Consider the following 20,132-nt stretch of genomic DNA (forward strand, 5'->3'; position numbering starts at 1 on the left):
CCCCATCTATCTGGAGTTTTTGTTTGGCTCATCAGGTAATCAGGCCGACTGTTTCTGCTGGTATAAGTGTCTGATTTGGGAATAGTAAAAGTGTGTGTGTGTGTGTGTGTGTGTGTGTGTGTGTGTGTCGCTGTGTGCGTGTGTCACTGTGTGTGTGTATGTGTGTCACTCTGTGTGTGTGTGTGTGTGTGTGTGTGTGTGTATACATTTTATGTGTGTGGATGAGAGAGAGTGTGTGTGTGTACATTTGTGTGCATGTGTGTGTGTGTGTGTGTGGATGAGAGAGAGAGAGAGAGTGTGTGTACATGTGTGTGTATCACAATGTGTGTGTGTGTGTGTGTGTGACAATGTGTGTGTGTGTGTGACAATGTGTGTGTGTGTGTGTGTGTGTGTGTCATAATCTGTCTGTCTGTCTGTATCTGTGTGGTGTGCATGTGTGTCTCCAGGTATCTTTGTGTGTCTGTGTGTCTGTGCACTGAAAGTTCTGTGTCACCTTGCTAAGGGTACAAGTACCCTTGGCAAAGTGCAAGTCACTATCGTAGTTATCTACATGCAGTCGCATGGCCTCAGACCCTTACACAGCAGTCTTTTGTGTCATTATCTCCATTCCCACAGCAAATGACTTCAGTGCCTTTGTCTCATGCGCGGGTCATTGCTTGTCTTGTGTGTGATTGTCTACGTAATTTGTATTTATATTTCTCTTTTTATCACAACAGATTTCTCTGTGCGAAATTCGGGCTGCTCTCCCCAGGGAGAGCGCGTCGCTATACTACAGCGCCACCCATTTTTTTGTATTTTTTCCTGCGTGCAGTTTTATTTGTTTTTCCTACCGAAGTGGATTTTTCTATAGAATTTTGCCAGGAACAACCCTTTTGTTGCCGTGGGTTCTTTTACGTGCGCTAAGTGCATGCTAGCACACGGGACCTCGGTTTATTGTCTCATCCGAATGACAAGCGTCCAGACCACCACTCAAGGTCTAGTGGAGGGGGAGAAAATATCGCCGGCTGAGCCGTGATTCGAACCAGCGTGCTCAGATTCTCTCGCTTCCTAGGCGGACGCGTTACCTCTAGGCCATCACTCCACTTGTAATAACACACTACTCTTGACTCAATAAATTAAATTGCTGCTGATAAAAAACACATTCTGAACCGCAGAATTAAGTTGTGTACAACAGAATTATTGTACATTTCTCCTAATCATTTAGAGTCCTTTTTTCTTTTCTTTTTTTTAAAATTTCAGTCACGACAAAAATAATGCTAATCGGGCGAATACTGATGAATCACATATCAAGAATAAGAAAAAAAACTTTTTAAGTTTGTTCTTCATCTACCTGTCTGCACGAGTGTATGTCTGTAGAACTAGAAACATAATCATGACAATGTGCATGCCATAGCACCAATACACTGCTTTAATTATTGCTTCAACAAGGTGGGAAACTCAACTGCGTCAATTGATCTGTTCAGTATCTGCACCCACCGCTCTCCATCCCTCTCGCACCTTGTGAAGCACGATCAGATCACCCCATCCAGACACTGAGACAGACAGACAGACTAGCATGACGGCGGCATACCACAGGGGCAGAGCGACAAGACAAGCTGTGTGCCATGCCAGGCCACACACAGGCTGACAGTGCCAATCAATACCTGATCAATACACACAACACACCCACCACCCCTCCCATCCCAACAGCCCCCACCCCTCTCCTCTCCTCCCCTCCCCTCCCCCCGCCTGCATGTTTCTCTGCTTCACTCCCTGTGCTGAGCCCCCACCCCACCCCCACCCCCAACCCCCCATCCTTCAATGGGAAGCCTGAAGAATGGATTGCAGTAAAATGTGCAAGTCAGCACTTGCTGTGCCAATTGTAGCATCACCCGTGGTGCAAGTGAAAAGGGAACCAGCGTTATTACTAGCACTTGGGCCACGCACCCAGAGCTCAGGATGCTCAAAAAGAACAAGGGGAAAAAAAGCCTTTGTGTGTGTGTGTGTGTGTGTGTGTGTGTGTGTGTGTGTGTACTCACACACACATGTGTCTGTGTGACTGTGTGTGAGTTTGTGTGTGTGTGTGTGTGTGTGTGTGTGTGTGTGTGTGTGTGCACAAGCATTTATTTGCATGTGTGTATGATGCAAGCAAGTACATGCACATGCATGCATGTGTGCTATACAGAGAAAAGAAGAGGCACACACATGGAAAGAGAATGATTATTAGAGTTACAATAGCTACGCACGCACACACACACACACACACACACACAGTTTAGCATGTGGTGTGTGAAAATCTGTCTATCTGAAAAGGGCAACATTGATGAAAATGTGCACAGTTCTGCTTTCTTTCGTTCAATGCACTGAAAGCTGTGTAAGTATAACCTTTCTTCTCCCACAAACTTAACTTTTCCCCAGTTCTTTTACAACTCTATAAATACTTCAGCACATCATGCAAAGCTCTGCACCATAAATGGATACTATACACACAACAAAATAAAGCTTTCTTCTGACTGTCATATTGTTTTCAGAGATTCCACATTTATGGGATTATCAGTTATCACGTTATATGACAATGGATACATGCAAATTTTAACTATAAGTCACAAACAAGCATTTCCTTCCTACAGAAGTCAGCAGCGGTGACTAAGTCCTGGCAATGTGGCTTCCGATCCAATATTACAGTACTTTGTCAGCTATGGCTATGGGGAAAAAACCCCACACCATATCCTGCATACATGAACTGTCGCATGTATACTTGAACACAAACCTTGATCAGAAGAGACAACAAATTAATGTCTATCAATGTATGTCCAGTGTCAATAAAACATGAAAAATATGTATCATCCATTGTCAACACGCTTGGTGAAGTTCAAATGAGAAAGGAGAGAGAGGGGGGAAGGGAGGGAGACAGACAGACAGACAAGAAAGAGACAGAGAGAACTGAAGTGCAAAGAGAGACAGATAGTGATCAAAGACTGGGAACCACAGGTCTTCGACACAAGTGCAGAGCCCTACATGGTGGCTACACACAGGTGAAGCTGCTGGCAATGTCACTGTTCTGGGTCTCCAGCAACACCTACAGAATAGAAGATACTCTGTTCAGCACTGCAGCCAAGCCAAAGAAACGGAAAAATAAACATCCACTTTCCAACTGCAATATACATTATATACTTCAGCGACAGGAAGGGGGTACAGCAGAACTGATGGTCTGACTAATTTAGATAGTACCCTTGCGACAAAGGCGCTTGAGATGGAAATCTAAACACACACGAGTTCAAATCAAAAGAGCATTCCAACACCCTGCACAGGAGAAGAGAACAAATTCAAATGCATGTTTGAAATTCCACATTCGGATCCTCATTGTTTGAAATCCTGCATGACAGACACTGGTCCCAAACATCTGCATGCTATGGTCCTTGGTTCTGGAAATCTCTTCTTCGAAATGTCAGACACTGAATCTTTATCACATCATTCAAAACTTACCTTTAATAACATTTGTTCAAACAGTATATGAAACCATCGCTCTTTTGAGGACAGAGGGTGGAGAAAGTGGCAGGTGGGAGAGGTATGTTGCGAGTGACACAAGTGTTTATTACGCCACATGTTCAATGTGCTCAGAGCTGCTGGGTAATTGTTATGTATAACTATAAATATGCACATTATTACAAATACTATGAAACATGATTATGATTATTAAATCAATAAATGTGTACCTAGCTGTGCATGATCAGCACTTGTGTCCAAATCGGCAACATGTTATAATTCAATAATACAGAGCTCCATACCTGTATCTCTGTAGACAAAGGGCAGAACAGAGAAGACAAACTGTATCTCCTTTCCTGCAATACCAATAGACCCCCCCCCCCTCACCCCCCAGCTGAACCTCCCCCCCCCCCCCCCAAAAAAAAAAAGAGAGAGGGGGACAGAAGCAACACATAATCTCTCTTGTTATGCAACACTATTAAGGAAGGACAGATTGTGTTTAGAAGAATCTTCTTTCCTGCTTACCTACAACAAACGGAGGACTGGGTGGAACCAACACAAAATCTTCTTCCCCTGCCACACCATAAACTTCCAGTCTGAATCAAACTGTCACAGACAAGACAAGACAAAAATGTCCCTTCTCCTACTAATTATACTATATTGATGCTGTATCATTATCAGTGAAGGAATGGAAAGACCGGGCACAAAATCTCCTTCCTAGCTAAGCTATATACACCGAAATGTTGAGGTAGGCCTTCACAACATGACCAAGACTAGGTCCATGTTTAAATCAGGTACTTGCCTTCCTACCCTTAAAGAAAAACAACAAAAAAAACAAACAAAAAAACCCACCAAAAACAAAAAAACAAAAAAAGAACTGAAAATGAAAAGTTCTCAACGAAAGGTATGTCATGTATGAAATCCTGCACACTCTGTGCTATACTGTTAGTAAAAAGGACAGGACAGGACAGAACCCACGAAAAAATCCTCTTTGAACACCTCCATGGACATCAATGTACCATCGCACAGAGCACAGAATCACACAATCCTCTTTCAATTCATACTTACACCAACACCACTGCCACACTGGGGGCCACTGGGAGACTGACTTGAACAAGGTCAGCCTCCAAATCATGGCAGAGCCTCCCACCTCCTCCCCTGCCACCACATCCACCATCTGCTGTTCAGACATGCACACCCTCTCCCCACCATCTCCCACCTCCCAGAACACACCACTTCTACACCAAGTCCCGGAACCGGCGATGGCAGGACAATCGAAACCCCTCACACAGCCTCTGATGGCGGAAGCGTGACAGCTCACAAACACTGGTGACAGCTGGAACCATCGGAGGTCACACCCTCACAGCCCAAGCGGCCATGGTCCCAATCCTCAAAACTCACTGGAACTGTCTGTCCGCTGGTAGACCGGCCATGCTGTGTGCCGCTGTGTTTGTGTGCATTTCAATGTTCCCCCCATGACCGTCTCATTTTTAAGTGAATTCCTTCCGAGGCTCCCACTGAACGTCTGGCTGGTATTTTATAATAATCTGCTTTAACAGTCATCAGACAGACTATTTATCAGAGGGCTCTGTCTTACACAAACCACTATCACATGCTCGTAGGCACCTTGCTTGCTGCTTACTGTGCCCATGTACAACATAGGATTTCCTGTGTCAGTGGCCGTAAAATCCGATACAATGACTAAATTATGCTGCCTCTGCCAAAAGTGTGATTTCAAACTGCATGCTCAGCAACTTCTCTGGCATACGCCTGCACAACAAAACTGACCAAGTCATCTTCAGCACTGACTGATGCACACAGGATCGCCCTCCAAGACTCGGCTCATGCACGCACGGACACAAGAACGGGTCATGAAGTCTCATCAAGTAAACGACGCTACACACTCCCAGTCCTGCTGTCCTGACAACTGGACGGTGTGTGTGTCACTCCCTCAGTAAGCTCAACAACACATGCTCACATATTTTTCTTGATTTTTTTCTGACAGCCAAAGCTCGCTCTCTCTCTCTCTTTTTCTTTCTTATTCTCCAGAACACAACCACACCCCAAGCCCAACCACACCAATCCACTAAATTGCAAGGAATCCTTGGCAAGAAAAAAAAACAAAAACGTCAGGCCCAAAATAGAGGGAGAGGCTGATGCAACCTGGGGCAGCCTTGTGCCATTCCCGCCCAGACAGGCCGAGGGAGGATCAATACCTTTCCATTTCCATCCCTTACCCCAGGCACAACCCGCCTCCTCCCTGCCTCCCACAACAAGGAGGGAGGGGATAGACAGACAGACAGGCGGACAAGGAGGACAGGTCAGCACTTCTGGTTGTCATGGACACCAGGGGGTCAAAAGCCTGGGCTGAAATTATCATCGGAACACCACCATATCCCATGTATGTAGTAAAGCCAACCAGCCACCATCATCACCATCCTGCCATGCACTAAGCCCCACCACCCCCTCCTCTTTTTTTTTTTCTCTTTTTTTTTTTTAATTTTATTTTTTAATTTCCTGATTCATATTTCATTCTACTCACTTTTGACTATGATGATCAACATGTGATGATATAATTTATAAATTTACTTAAAATTCACCCCTAAAAATCCAACAATGAAAAGTAAGGGCTCTCTTGAATGTCTTTTGATTTTGTCAACAATGTTATTAAAAAAAAATAAATAAATAAAATCAGCCATTATTATTATTGCTGGTAATAAAACTATTATACTTATAGTCATCAACATTGCTTCACAATCAAAATGAACACTAGCAAACAATACCAAACAGCTTACTTGAGTACACTTAAAAAATAATACAAAATATAGTAATTATGTATTTATCATCATTATTATCCTATACACTGATTCAACCTGGTTTGCCATAATAACTAGCAGGTTTTTTCTGTTGTTTTTTGGTAGTTGTTTTTTTGTTGTTTTTTTTGTTTTGTTTTGTTTTTGCTTTTTGAAAGATCAAAATAAAAAAACATCACCAAAAGCACTAATGTTAGTTTGCAAAACTGAAAAAAAAAAATCCCTTTTATAATTTTATAAATGAATGGAGACAAGATGGGAAGAGAAGTGACCTGCCAAGGTACAGAACTCTTTAATTAACTGACCACCCAGCCCCTCACTGAAAGAGCTGTATACTCTCCCTTTGACCACTCCCCTTCCCCCCCTCAGCCTAAAAGCACCACAACCTTTCTTCACCATGGGCTTATCAAAATGAATGCCATGAAACATGACCTGGGGATAGAATTGTGTGTTGTACTTAACATGTCAATAATGAATTTATCAGATGAATGCTTATGCCATCATATTTGTAATCCCTGATGAAATGTGATCTCTAGAAAATTTTTTTCTTCTTCATCAGACTTTAGAATTTGATTTTTGATTTCAAGCCTTCAAATTAAATCATGTTTCCCTACAGCCAAGCCAACTGCAGGACTGAATACCCATCAGTTCTTAACTCTCTCCATACGAACGGCGAAAGAGACGACGTTAACAGCATTTCACCCCAATTACCATCATCAAAATATTGCAAGCGGAAGGCTCTTATACTGAAGAGGTGAATGTTGACAAAGAATACCACAATTCTGACGACGGAAGCTAAAGGTTGGGTCATTCAGACACCCACTGGACATCCGAGGGGTCTGTGTAGAGGAGAAGAGAGGACTGGCCGTACTGAGTGAGTTAAAACATTGATTTCCTTATTGACTTGACAGAGAAACCAGAGGTTCATCCCAAAACAACGTCTTCATGGAGCTGCCAGTTGACATGTTCATGCCTGTCACAGTGAAAGTGATGCTGCAGGTCCATGCAGTAAATCACAACAGTTGGCCCACCTGATAGTGATACTTAATCAATTAATGATGAAGATTCAGTAAGCATGTACTGTCATCATTTCCTCCACACCCAAACTGAGACAAGACAAAGGGATCAAATTGCAAACTTCTTTGAGTATTTAATGGCAATGAAAACTGAAACTGATTTTTTTTTTTTTTTAAATACTTTAGTTTGACTTTCAGTTTAGTTTTCATTTTTAATTCTAAAATACTACTGTTATAACTCAGTACTGTTACTACAAATACAACTATGAATGATAATAATCAACATCATCATAATAACAGATAATAAAAGCACTCTAACAGTATATATATATATATTTATATATATAAATATATATATATTTTTTCTTAAGGCCTGACTAAGCGCGTTGGGTTACGCTGCTGGTCAGGCATCTGCTTGGCAGATGTGGTGTAGCGTATATGGATTTGTCCGAACGCAGTGACGCCTCCTTGAGCTACTGAAACTGAAACTAACAGTATCCATGATAATAAGTGTGTTGAAATGAAACATTCTTTATATGTGGGAAGTTGGCGCAGGACAGTCACAACCAGGGATGCCAAAACAAGAGGCACAAAGATTACCTCAGTCCTCAAAGCCAACACTCGATTGCACAAACCTTCAGCCTTGGCAGCTTGAGACTGCGGATGCTTCGTTACAGAAGTTGCTGGCATGCCTGAACAAACAATGCAGTGAAGACATTTGAGAGAAGATCGCCGCCAGCATCTTGCAACCTCTGGAAATCGGCGACACACGGAGAGAGCGTCTGCGTCTGCCCTGCCTGCTGGCGTTCCATGCCTCACATATGACCGCATACATGTGTGCTTTTGGACTCTGGGCTCTGGAGCCACATGTATGTCCGTCTGTGACTACCACTGACGACGGCAAAACCTATCATCACCCTTGGTCCCCAGCAAACAATCATGATGACTTGACTATAACTAGTATAACTATAAAACAAAGCTCACAAAATGGGGATGGGAGGGGAGGATAAACAGTGGGATCATCAGAAAGACCACAGACATACATTAACATATAGATCTCAGAGACAAACTGAAAAAGATTCTTCCCCATTACACCCACCCTATACCCCATCCCAATCTGTTATTCACCACCCTCCTTTTTCTTCCTGTGTTTTTGCTTGAATCCCCTGACTGTTGCTGATAAGTATAGGATACCTGTCAGTGAAGGACTGTCACCTTTCTGAGATTAAAAAAAAAAAAAAAAAAAAAAAAAAAAAAAAAAGAGCTTACACTGTTTAAGGTCGGGGCAACAACCACCACTCTTGTGTTTGGACTTGCACAACTTTTAATTATATTAAGCAAAATCAATGATACAACTGCCAAATTGGTAAGCGCAAAAAAGTAGTACAATAAATTCCTTTCAAACTCATGCGGCTCTGATCACACTTCACCAATGTTCAGCGCTCAAGGGTTGAATAATGCAGCACACTGAAGTGAAATACACTAACACCATCTGTGGCAATGTTCAAATTAAAACTTTCACAATAATCCTCTTTGCTAATTTGCCCCAGGCTACAGACAAATCCATTACTTGATCTAATAATAATTCAACCAGCACTTTGTGTTGCTGATGTGTTGTTTCAGGTTCTGTGTTGGTATGCATTACACTGTTGTGTTAGACATATGTTGATCAATAATATGTAAATCATTCACTGAATAGCGAGTGCTCTCTGTTCAGTCCTTTGAATTGAAAAGCACCAAAAAGCTCACGACACACAGTCTATATATATATATATATATATATATATATATATATATATATATATATATATAAAACAGTGTTGGAACATAATTCTCTATTTTATTCCAATCATTTGTCCATTTTTGTCTGTTTCAGCATGTATTTTTGAGCACAACCTCTATGCACATATCACTACAATTCATACATGTATGTATCTGTCATTGTAATGTGTGTTACACACACAATTCTCATCTGATCAGCGTCAAATCTGGTACAGTAATGGGTACTACTCACCAGTTCTGAGACTGATGTCTTACCAGTCTGCGGCAAATCTGCATCACCAATCTTGTTGCTTTTTTCTGGAATGGGATTCCAAGTTCCTTCCAATTTAACTTAAAGCATTTACTGACTGCAGTTCCCATGTTAGCTTCAAAAGTTATCAGTGGACTTCTACACGTATAATTTCGGACTATTTATGCCCTGCTGTTTACGCATCCATACTCTGTTTTGGGGGATTATGCTTGCTGGGTATGGCTGTGTTGCCATAACCCGTTGAACACTGATATGGATTATTTGTATTTGTATTTCTTTTTTTCAAAGCAGATTTCTCTGTGTGAAATTCGGGCTGCTCTCCCCCCAATTTTTTTTCCTATCGAAGTGGATTTTTCTATAGAATTTTGCCAGGAACAACCCTCTTGTTGCCGTGGGTTCTTTTACGTGCGCTAAATGCATGCTGCACACGGGACCTCGGTTTATCGTCTCATCCGAATGACTAGCGTCCAGACCACCACTCAAGGTCGAGTGGAGGGGGAGAAAATATTGGCGGCCAAGCCGTGAACCAGCGTGCTCAGATTTTCTCGCTTCCTAGGCGGACGCGTTGCCTCTAGGCCATCACTCCAGGATTATGGCATCTGTGTTGCCCATGTTTGATCTGCTGCATACGTGCATTCATACAAACGTGTGCATGATGGAGATTAAGGCACCAGCAGGTTGGCACATAGCAAAAATGGGAGACTGGAAAAAATCTGCACTCTTTAACCACCAGGCTTTGATACCCGAATCAAATTCTGGACCCTCAGATTTGAAAATCCAATGCTTTCAACCAATCAGCTATTGTGCCCATCAGTACTTGTTGGCATTACAGTGACAGCAGCATAATATAAGCAGATAAGCAGTGCAGCCATCAATAGTTCTGAGAAAGTGACTAGTTACTTACTGGCTGTGTTAGTATGGGGGGAAAAGTGTTTGACTTGATAAAGTCTGTTACAGAAGTGTTATGGAAGTAACATCCAGTCTGTTTTGCATGTTATCCAAGTCTGAGCTCTATCAGCATCACCCATGCTATATCTGATCATGTCATCAAATTGAATTTGATTCTGATCTGAAAAAGAAAAAAGAAAAAAAATTATATATATATATATATATATATATATATATATATATAAAGATTATGAATCTGTGTGAACTTGTTTTTATTTTGTTCTCCCTTTTTTGTTGTTGTTGTTATCCTGTCCACAAATGGTGTCATCCACTCTTGAGATCCTCTGGGTAGAACAACAGGTGGTACAGGCTTCAACACCTTTAAACTGCATCCCAGCCAAACAATGGCCATTTCACACCGACGAATTAGGCTAAGTTCAAATCCTGAAGGACAGGCAGGCAGAGACAGGGTTTGTGGGCTACGCATGTTAAATCTATGTCTGGGGTGAAACGTCTGATTCAGTCTCCAGAACATGCCACATTTGTCCTACAGATCAGACATCTATCTCTGTAGCAACAAAACCTGCTGTTCAGAATCACAGAGAAAAAACCCCCAGAAAGTCCACCACACTGCTTGCACAAAGTGCATAAATAACCCATAGCAACCGGAGCCATTCTGGGAAAAGTTAACTGAAAGCCCCCAATATTTCAAACAACTTCAGTGCCAAAAGGAGGAGTTTGTATTATACACCATGTTTGGTGTTACATATACTTACCATGTCAAACTGATGCAAACTAGGCCTATCGGTTTACTCTGCTTGGCCAAATTTCGCGCAGCTAACAGAGAAAAGACGAGCCGTTTTGCCCGGTCCGCTCTTAGCCAATCAAACGCCTCTAAAAGCTATACGCGTGCCCACTGACAACCATCTTGGCAGAAATTTCCGTCCTGGGGCAGGCACTCAAGTCAAGGGGTTAATACAATGATAGGAAAACAAATAATTTACAAGTTACACAGTATGATACCTACAGACAGATCAAATCTTGCTGCTATATCACCCTACCCAGCCAACTGCAAAGGGGCCATTTCAGGTGGACAGGTAAATCTAAGTTTGTTATTGTTTTTTTGTTTTTTGTTTGTTGGGTTTTTTTGGGTTTTTTTGCTTTTTCAGTGGGTGTCACCACATTCACGAAGAAAAAGGCCCTGAAGTAAAGAGAGGCCCTTTTTCAAAGAAAGAAAGTTATCCATTCACATCATGGCATGGATGGATTCACATGGTGCATGGTGTGTGTGTGTGTGTGTGTGTCACTGTGTGTGTGTGTGTGTGTGTGTGTGTGTGTGTGTGTGTGTGTGTGTGTGTGTGTGTGTCTGTTGTGTGTGTCACTGTGTGTGTGTGTGTGTGTGTGTGTGTGTGTGTGTGTGTGTGTGTGTGTGTGTGTGTGTGTGTGTGTGTGTGTGTGTGTGTGTGTGTGTGTGCATAGTATGTCTGCTGATGGTGTGTGTGAGAATAAGAACAGGAAAGCATCTGTGTGTGTCTGTGTGGATACGAGTTTCATCTTCATTAATATCAGAATGTCCCAAAATTTGATGATCTTAGAAATATGCCAAGTTTGTTGGGTTTTTTTTTGTTTTTGTTTTTGGCTCTTTAAAAAACAACATCTCAAAGCAGAATGAGGATTGTGTTTAAAGTTGGGAAAATTCATACTGGGAAAGATTGTAATTTGACTTTTTTTCTTTTTTTTTTTTTAAACTTTACATACATGTAAATACAAGGTTTACTTTACAACATATTTCATGTGCTAGATTTTTTTTTTCTCCTGTCCAATCACCAAGAAATTAGCCCAGCTGAATTTGTTTTTCTGTTACTTAAGAAATGTTTATGCTGCAACTGTCTATCGTCCATGCCCCAACGAGGGTCAAAGGATTTAATTTACATAATTGAATCAATTCTGAAGTGCGTTATCTGTGTTCATGTGAAGGAGTGTGGGTGTAAGCTGTGCACAGCTGTGCACACTCGAGTCTATGGTACTGGTATGCACACATCATGCAGGAACACACACAAATTAATAATACTTGTGTGGAAGGATTTAAGTGTGAATGAAGGGTGTGCTTTTGACTTGTAGTGTGAGACCCTCCCACTGTCGCTGCACATGCTCAAAATCCTGTCACACACACACACACACACACACACACACACACAGCCCTAAGAATGTGGACACAGATGTCTGTCTGCAAATGGCACTGTCACTCACCTTTGCTGTCTTTCTTCTTCTTCTTTTTCTTCTTCCCCTCGCCAGCAGCAGTGTCGGAAGCCACGCTTTTGTTGCTGAGGTTGTAGGAAGAGCTCTGCAAGGCAGAGTCGAGGGTGCTTGGCAACACACCAATAAAGTCAGCGAGGTCTGGTGAAAGCCTTGACCGGCCGGACGGCCCCACCAAACGACGGGAGTAGGTCGAGTCATCTCTCGTGGTGACCCTGCCGCCGCCTATAGGATTGGATTCCTTTGAGAAGGTGGAGTGGCAGCTGGAGGAGCGCGCTCGTTTCCCAGCAGTGCTGGCTAGGAAACTGGAGCCGTAAAGTTTCTTGTGGACGTTCTCCTGCGGCTCAAAGAGGGACCCCATGGGCACAGGCTTCCCCTCCCGTCCCACCCTTCCCTCCGCGCGCCTGCTGAGTGCTGGATCTGGAAGCTGGATCCCACTGGACGCATCGCTGCGGGGGGACTCTATGGAATCGCTGTCGTTCTCCACCATCACCGCTTCGTCAAAGTGGTCAGCCAGATACATGTCACCTACAGACAGCGACTTGCCCACACGATACCTGCTGGAGTCTGCTGGGTCAGCCTCATGCTGTGTGGGCTGGGATGGGGCCGGCTGGGGAAAGTAGTCGTGGGCGCCCCGCTCCTCCATGTCCAACGCCTCCTCCGAAGACACGCTGGTGCCGCTCGGGACAGAACTGGCAGGAGAGTCATCTTCTCTCATTCCCGACGTCTGGCAGGGCGGAGAGAAGGCAGACCGGTACTGATCACACCTGGCAACGTCCGACAACACATCAGCCTGGGCGGCCTTCTTCTCGGCCACATGATTGCTCACCACCTGCCCATTAGTCCACATGGCCACGCCGGGGGGAGGCAAAGGGTGGCCGTGGGCCAAACTGAAATCGCTGGCCTTCACCACCAGTTGGCTGAAGTCCTCTTCTGGCAGATCAGCAATCTCCCGTGCTCTTTCTTTGATCTCCTCTACCTGCACACATAACAAATAAGGAAAACCATTGGATAGAGACAATCATTTTAAAATGACAGTTTGAATATAAGACTGAACCACACTGAATAGCGGAACCAGTTCACATTCATCCGACTTAATGAAATACTGAAACCCAAGCCTTCTGTCGTTCCTAGTATCAGTCTTATTACAAAGTAGCAGGTTCAGCTGCCAAAGAAAATTGTAATGCTGTGAAAATTACAAAGTATTCAAGTATTACAAAGTATTACCAAGTATTCAAAGGCATGTAAGACATTTTAAGAAAACGTTTTCTATCTAAAAAGAAAAAAACAACAACAAAAAACAACTAAAAAACCAATCACCAGTGTGTTTCTTTCATTCAGTAATGTCTAACTAACAAAATATTTTGGCACTTTGCTTACTTTTGGATCTTGTTTAGTTATTGTCAGTTGACTTTAAAATTGCACCAACCATTAACATTCAAAATTCTGCTTAACACTCATTAGGCTTCTTTCATAATTTTTTTATGAAAAAGCAAAAATGTTACACTACTTGCAAAACTTTCAATTTCATATAAATCTGCATATGTTTAACTTATAATTTATTAGCCCTGCGTGCGTGCGTGCGTGCGTGTGTGTGTGAAATGACATCAAGTTAGACTGTTAAGTACTCTCAAGGCAAAAGCACTATTTTGATAACAACATAAAATAATAAATTGTACTTATAAAAAAGTTATATGGTGCAAACTCCTCACATGAAACAATATATATATATATATTACTGCATTGTACAACACAAGAGCATATGAAGACATAGAAATGGAAAACAAGATCAGTATCCACCAATATTACAAATTGCAGATATATATATATATATATATATATATATATATAATCGCAAGAAAAAGGCACAACGCACACACACACAGACACATGCACGCACACGTTTCATTTTCATTCCCTAGTCTTCTTGGTGTTTTGGGGTTATTCTTTTTATTTGTTTGTTTACTTTACACTGTCACAGACAATGCCGATTTTCTTCTGCCCACCATGACAAGCTGTCCACTGATGAAGCTGCTGGTTACTAAATAAATGGCATCGAATGCTGGATATCAGGGAGGGAAATGAATCCATGAATTTGGGAAAAAAAGGATTCATTCCATAAAAAAGATAAGTCATTTAAATATAAATATCATCAAATACCAGTACATACTAGGGTTCTAATTTCCATGCTAAAACCATTTTCTTATTTGAAATGTAAATCATTTTCATGGAGACGAGATACCGAAGCAGAGCTGAAGAAGCAAGGGACCAACTAACCAACTGGACTGGAATGGCCAGAACAGCCCAGAACAGAGTGCGATGGCGAGGGGTCGTCAATGGCCTATGCTCCACCAGGAGCGATGGGCAAAATGAATGAATGATGAAATCATTTTCAATGGAACTCAAGCTCTACAAAGGGGTCTGCCCCTCTTCCCGTAGAAGAGTAAGCTCAAGTGCAAAGAAAGTCCAGTCCATTATCATTTGATTGATGGGTTTAAACTGGTATCATTATTTCAACTTCAAGTGACAAGTATATATTATACTCGTTAGATTCTGAAATTATATTGAAAAATAACACACTTCCTTCAGTAATAGAATTTGTGCAGCATTTGCATTGTCATTTGCAAGTTTGCTGGTCTTGAACATAATGTCATGATCAATCAAAACCAATACTTTTTTTCTTCTCCAAGAACAGGAATCATCTATCTAGGTCTTCACCTTTCCACCTCTGTTTATTTTGTCAACAAAACTTACTTTTACAGATAGAGACCACCAGACCAACTCCTTTTTTGTCTTCTTTTTTTTTTCTTTCTTTTTTTTCTTTTTTGTTGTTTTTGTTTTGTTTTGTTTTGACTCCAACATCTTAGTCTTTTGTCTTAAATCAGAGTCCCTTCAATTCATCCAAAACACAGACCAAGAAGGGTCTACCGATGATGCACTATCCATACCGCGGTCAATACTCTATCCACAGAATTACAGATACACACTGAATCGAATCGATAAGATATAAATAATGACACTATAATTTATTCATTCCTAACAGCCTCCTGCATCTTGATCACACTGAAGGAGGTGGTCAGCGATCTGCCTTCAAGCACACACTCCTATATGTCAAAAGGCCACCAGTCCACGCCATGAATATCAAACAAAGCTTTTGAAAGTTGCTGAGGGAAGGGCAGGCAGGTGCAGGGGCTAAGGGGCGGAGTGCCCACTGCCAAAAACATACAGACTACCATGCTAAAGGTTCTGATCACCAAAAATCTCATTCACTTTGCAACTTGACAGTCTCCTTCCTCACCCATGTCTGAACAAACTACAAAATTCCGAATCTGATGTGTGCCTGTAAGATGAGTGTTGTCCTATCACTTGGTCAGTGGCTGAAAAAACTTTTTTGGGTTCTGTTCTCATTATACGCCTAAATGAAAAATGCATGCATGCATGCCTATTACCCTCCTCTATCCATCTTCCAGCCCCTCTCTATCACTGCCCAAGACAATTCAATCTGGACACCAACAACTGAGCAAGACAATGGATATCATCACAGAGTAAAAACAAGCAACGAAGCAACACACGGTCAGCTTCACCTCATCATTCGCTCAGAATCATTCCATTGCTATCATCATTATCTTTTCTTCTTTTTTTTCTTTTTTTTTTTGTGGAAGGGCAGGGGGGGGGGGGGGTTACTGAGTTATATAGTTTTAAACTTCAGCACACACACACACACACACAAACACAAATGTTTCCCAAAATCTATAACCTCAAACGCCCATGGGGCCATTTCAGGGTTCGATATATATGTAGATTCTTAAAACCAATCAAAGAGAAACCAACATATAGTTTGACTGTCAATCAACATAATGCTAAAAAGACCAAATGAAACTACATTATGTTCAGTAGCCACACTCAAAGACATACACAAACATGGACATGTCTTCATCAGTTCATAATTAATAATACCACCCAACAGATGCAAATTCATTAAAAACTATTGAATAACATTACCACTGGTTGTGAGAAATACTGAGAAATAACACTGGTCTTCCAGAAAGTTATAGAATTATCAGAATTTAAATAAATCATAATAAAATTATCAAGTTTTATACAGCCACTGCCAACTGTTCCCCTTACCATATACTGCAAGGTAACTGGTAAGTCTTTAAAATTATCATCACATCAATTCTTGTTCACTGTATCAACAATTTAAAAAAAAACAAAAAATACTAATCCCTCTGACCACCCATCCACTCCCCTGCTCCTTACCCTTACCACCCCAAAAAATGTATTTCAAAGTCTGAAAATGAAACATTTACAACATCAGCTGATCAAGATCAAAACAGGAGTTTGGAATACCCAAATAAATTCCTATATATTATCCTACATAAAAAAATGAATAATAATCTATGACTGTGAGCAAGTCATTCTGTTGTCGTGTTGTGTCATGATCCCAACTGCCTGTTGACAATGAAGATCAGTTATATTTCACTTTCGGAAGGGATGCCAACATGCTTTTATCCAAAGCAGGGCACTCACAAACACAAATGTACCACACTCAGCACAATTAACAGTAACATTGACACTACTAGTGACAGTGACAGTTAACTGTGGTCAAGGCTTGAACAACCTAGAACCTAAATAAATGCACATCAATCACCTGCTAATTTTCTCCATCTGGGCCCCCACTCCATTTTCCTTTATCTATCTATTGAATAATTATTGAATTATTTATTTTTTTCATTTACTGCTTCAAGATGCTTATTTCCTCATGTACTAAAAGTGCATATTTGATGTTATGTTTGATACTGTAAAGCACTGGCAGAGACACCTCCTTTTGCCTAAGGATACTGAAAACTGAAGACATCTCTTTATCTTATCTACTCACGCTGCAAAATGATCGATACAATTCTATCACAAACTTGAAACCCCCTTGCTCAGTCCCAACTAGTCTCTGAACCAGGTGTGTATGGAAACTCGATCCAGTGAAGGTAAGTAATTAATACCAATCAACAGTAAGAACAAGTCTGCACACGATGACCTACTTTGGATTCTTCAGCCTAAGGGGCTGCACATGAGCTCCATGCAATACATTCCCTCTTCGCTCCTTTCCAACAGTGTTCGTGTGACATTGACCTACAAATGTACTGCACGGTACGAACGCTACAGCAAACCGCCCACGTCTTTGAAAGATCGTCTTCAAACAACGCTGATCGTCCAAAGACATGTCCATGTTTCTCCCCCCCTCACCCCTCCCCAACTCCCCCACCGTCTACCAACTCCGTCGTGTACCGACTCCTTTCATTTCCCACGACCCCCTCCCATCCTCTACCCAGCCCGTGTCCTTGTTTACAACGTTAAGGTGGTTTATAAAAGGACAGAGCTTGAAAAAATCCATTACGGGTTGAACTGCGAGTACACGTTACAAGGTACACGCGCAACTTGTGCAAACTAGTCAGGCCAGAAAAGCCGAGCTGCAAAACACGCAATGCGCCGTGCTCGCCCCACTGCGCCAACGTGGGGTGACCGACTCAAATACCAGACGGGCTTATCATGCCAAAAAAATGTTATTGCGTACATGGCGCCTGCTTCAAAAACAACAAATAAATTGCCCAACAATAGCTGAGAGAATAAACAAGGGCTCCTTATTTAGCAAACACTGACACAAGGACGTGAGCTCAAAAGTGGAACCGGGCAAGTCAGCCGTCCTACCTGACATCGTTAGTTAGCAGTTATTTCCGGGTCTTGCGCTTGCCTTCTCGAAATGTTTGGCTTCTTTGGATGTCTGAACTCAACTGTAGTCCACGGGTTGACCATGAAGATAGTTGCAACAACAAACAGGCAAACACAAGACACGTCAATGAGCACAGTCAGGCCCTACAGTCCACATTGCTGTACGGTTGTAAATGTAATGTATGCAAATACCTAGGGTCACCACATCGCACTCTGGAAGGAAGTCCAGGGGAAGTAACTGTTGGAAACTACCGCGCAAACACAAAATTCCCATGACACAACAATCTAAAAATAATGTCAAGCGCAAGACTGCGGATTGGTCGAGTAATCCTATGTTTTAAAAAATAAATGAAATACATCTTCCGAATATTTCTTTGTTTTCACATCCAGTTCTGCTCGAAACATAAAAAAAAAAAAAAAATTGCCATATTCAGAAACATGACAGAACATAGAACCGTAGTCTCACCTTCAATGATGGTAACTCTTTCGGTATTATAGAGTCGTATATGCAGAAGAATTGTTCTAGATCATCATTTCTCAAAGCAGAGCCTAGAAGAAAAGCGTATCGGTCAAAATCGGCAAAATAATCTTCACACATGTCCATTTTGTTAGCCTGCCATCTTGAAATGTGCTTCGCTGGTCGCCAAGCAAGTGCAAGTTACGCGTGACAAAGCGAGATCAAAACAACTTCCGAATGGTACGCCGGGTAGGGCGGAGAAAGAATACACACACGAAAAGCAAAACAACAACTCCATATTAAAACTGATCTGGCAAATGCGAGGTAACGAATATGTTATTTTAGAACAACATTATATTAGTGGAAAACGAGTGCAGGAAACAACTCTTCGGTCATGACTGCAAAAGATGAAACCAAAAGAGGAATAAAATGAAATAACAAGTGGGTGTAGCGACGGGAGAGCAAGAGAGTGGGAGAAGAGAGAAAGTAGAACGAAAAAAAAACCAAACAAAACAACTTTCATAGACATCAGCGACGATAAATTAGAACAGAACATTCTGAAGTCTTTCAGAAATAGGCCTAAACGGAAAGCAGTTACCACAAAGAAAGTACAACTGACGTACAAGAGACGTCAGTCCGGTCTGCAGTATAAGTTCAAGGATTCAGTTTTTGTAAATCTGTCAGTTATATGTTGTTGTTCATTATTTGTCAACATATTCATCCAATTACAAGTCTCAAGTTGAAGGAATACGACGGTATCACTAGAGTGTACTGCGTGAACCATACACACACAACTGAGATTAATAACCTCTACTTTCTTCCGTATAAACCGAAACTTGATGCGCTGAAGACAAAGTATAGTAAAAATCATGCATCTGTGGTAAGCAGTTCACCCGGCTTGCATCATTGTTTGTTTCACTGTCAGCAGTTACTGACGTACCTTCTTGTCCAAGTATTTCAAAGAAAACCGAATAGCTCTAGATCAGTGATTTTTGGAAAGCCTCAAGTTCAGCGGCGGTACCCGGGGCTGATTTCTGATTGACTGACGAGGTGATCTTATACAGTCGAACTTTCACAGGCATTAGTTCATCGCCCTATTTTTACATTCCTCAGTTTAATGTACTTCAGAATGGTTTACTATGATTACTATGATTATTATCATTACAGTCGAATTGTTACTGTTAAATGTAATTGCATACTATAGTGTTATAGTTATGCATTTTTTGGTACTGAGTTCAAGCTCAAGTTCCCTTTCCCCTCCCCCCGCACCCCCCTTTTTTTTTCTTCAATCGTTTAATATCACTGATAGTCAAAAGACCGGCTAAACTAGTGAACGAACACACTGACACACCGAGTGACACCGGCACACTGACCGCCGTCAGTCATCACTGTCACTGATCAGTGTCGTACAGTCGTACTACGACCTTATGTGTATCAGTGTCCGTGTGTGTGTTCGTTCTTTACTTTAGCGTCTTTTCACT

The 20,132-nt window shown here is 41.7% G+C and overlaps 1 protein-coding gene across 1 annotated transcript in view; it reads right to left on the reverse strand.

Annotated features, from left to right (window-relative positions):
• Nucleotides 1-18,798, reverse strand: part of LOC143274663 (uncharacterized) — a 37,988-nt gene extending 19,190 nt beyond the window's left edge. Inside the window, exons 1-2 of the mRNA XM_076578535.1 lie at nucleotides 18,661-18,798; nucleotides 12,465-13,449 (exon numbers count right to left, since the gene is read on the reverse strand). Coding sequence (XP_076434650.1) covers nucleotides 12,465-13,449; nucleotides 18,661-18,798 — 1,123 coding nt within the window. The remainder of the gene's footprint in view (nucleotides 1-12,464; nucleotides 13,450-18,660) is intronic.
• Nucleotides 18,799-20,132: the final 1,334 nt, after the last annotated feature.

This window comes from Babylonia areolata, chromosome 29 (assembly GCF_041734735.1).
Source record: "Babylonia areolata isolate BAREFJ2019XMU chromosome 29, ASM4173473v1, whole genome shotgun sequence".
Taxonomy (NCBI): domain Eukaryota; kingdom Metazoa; phylum Mollusca; class Gastropoda; order Neogastropoda; family Buccinidae; genus Babylonia; species Babylonia areolata.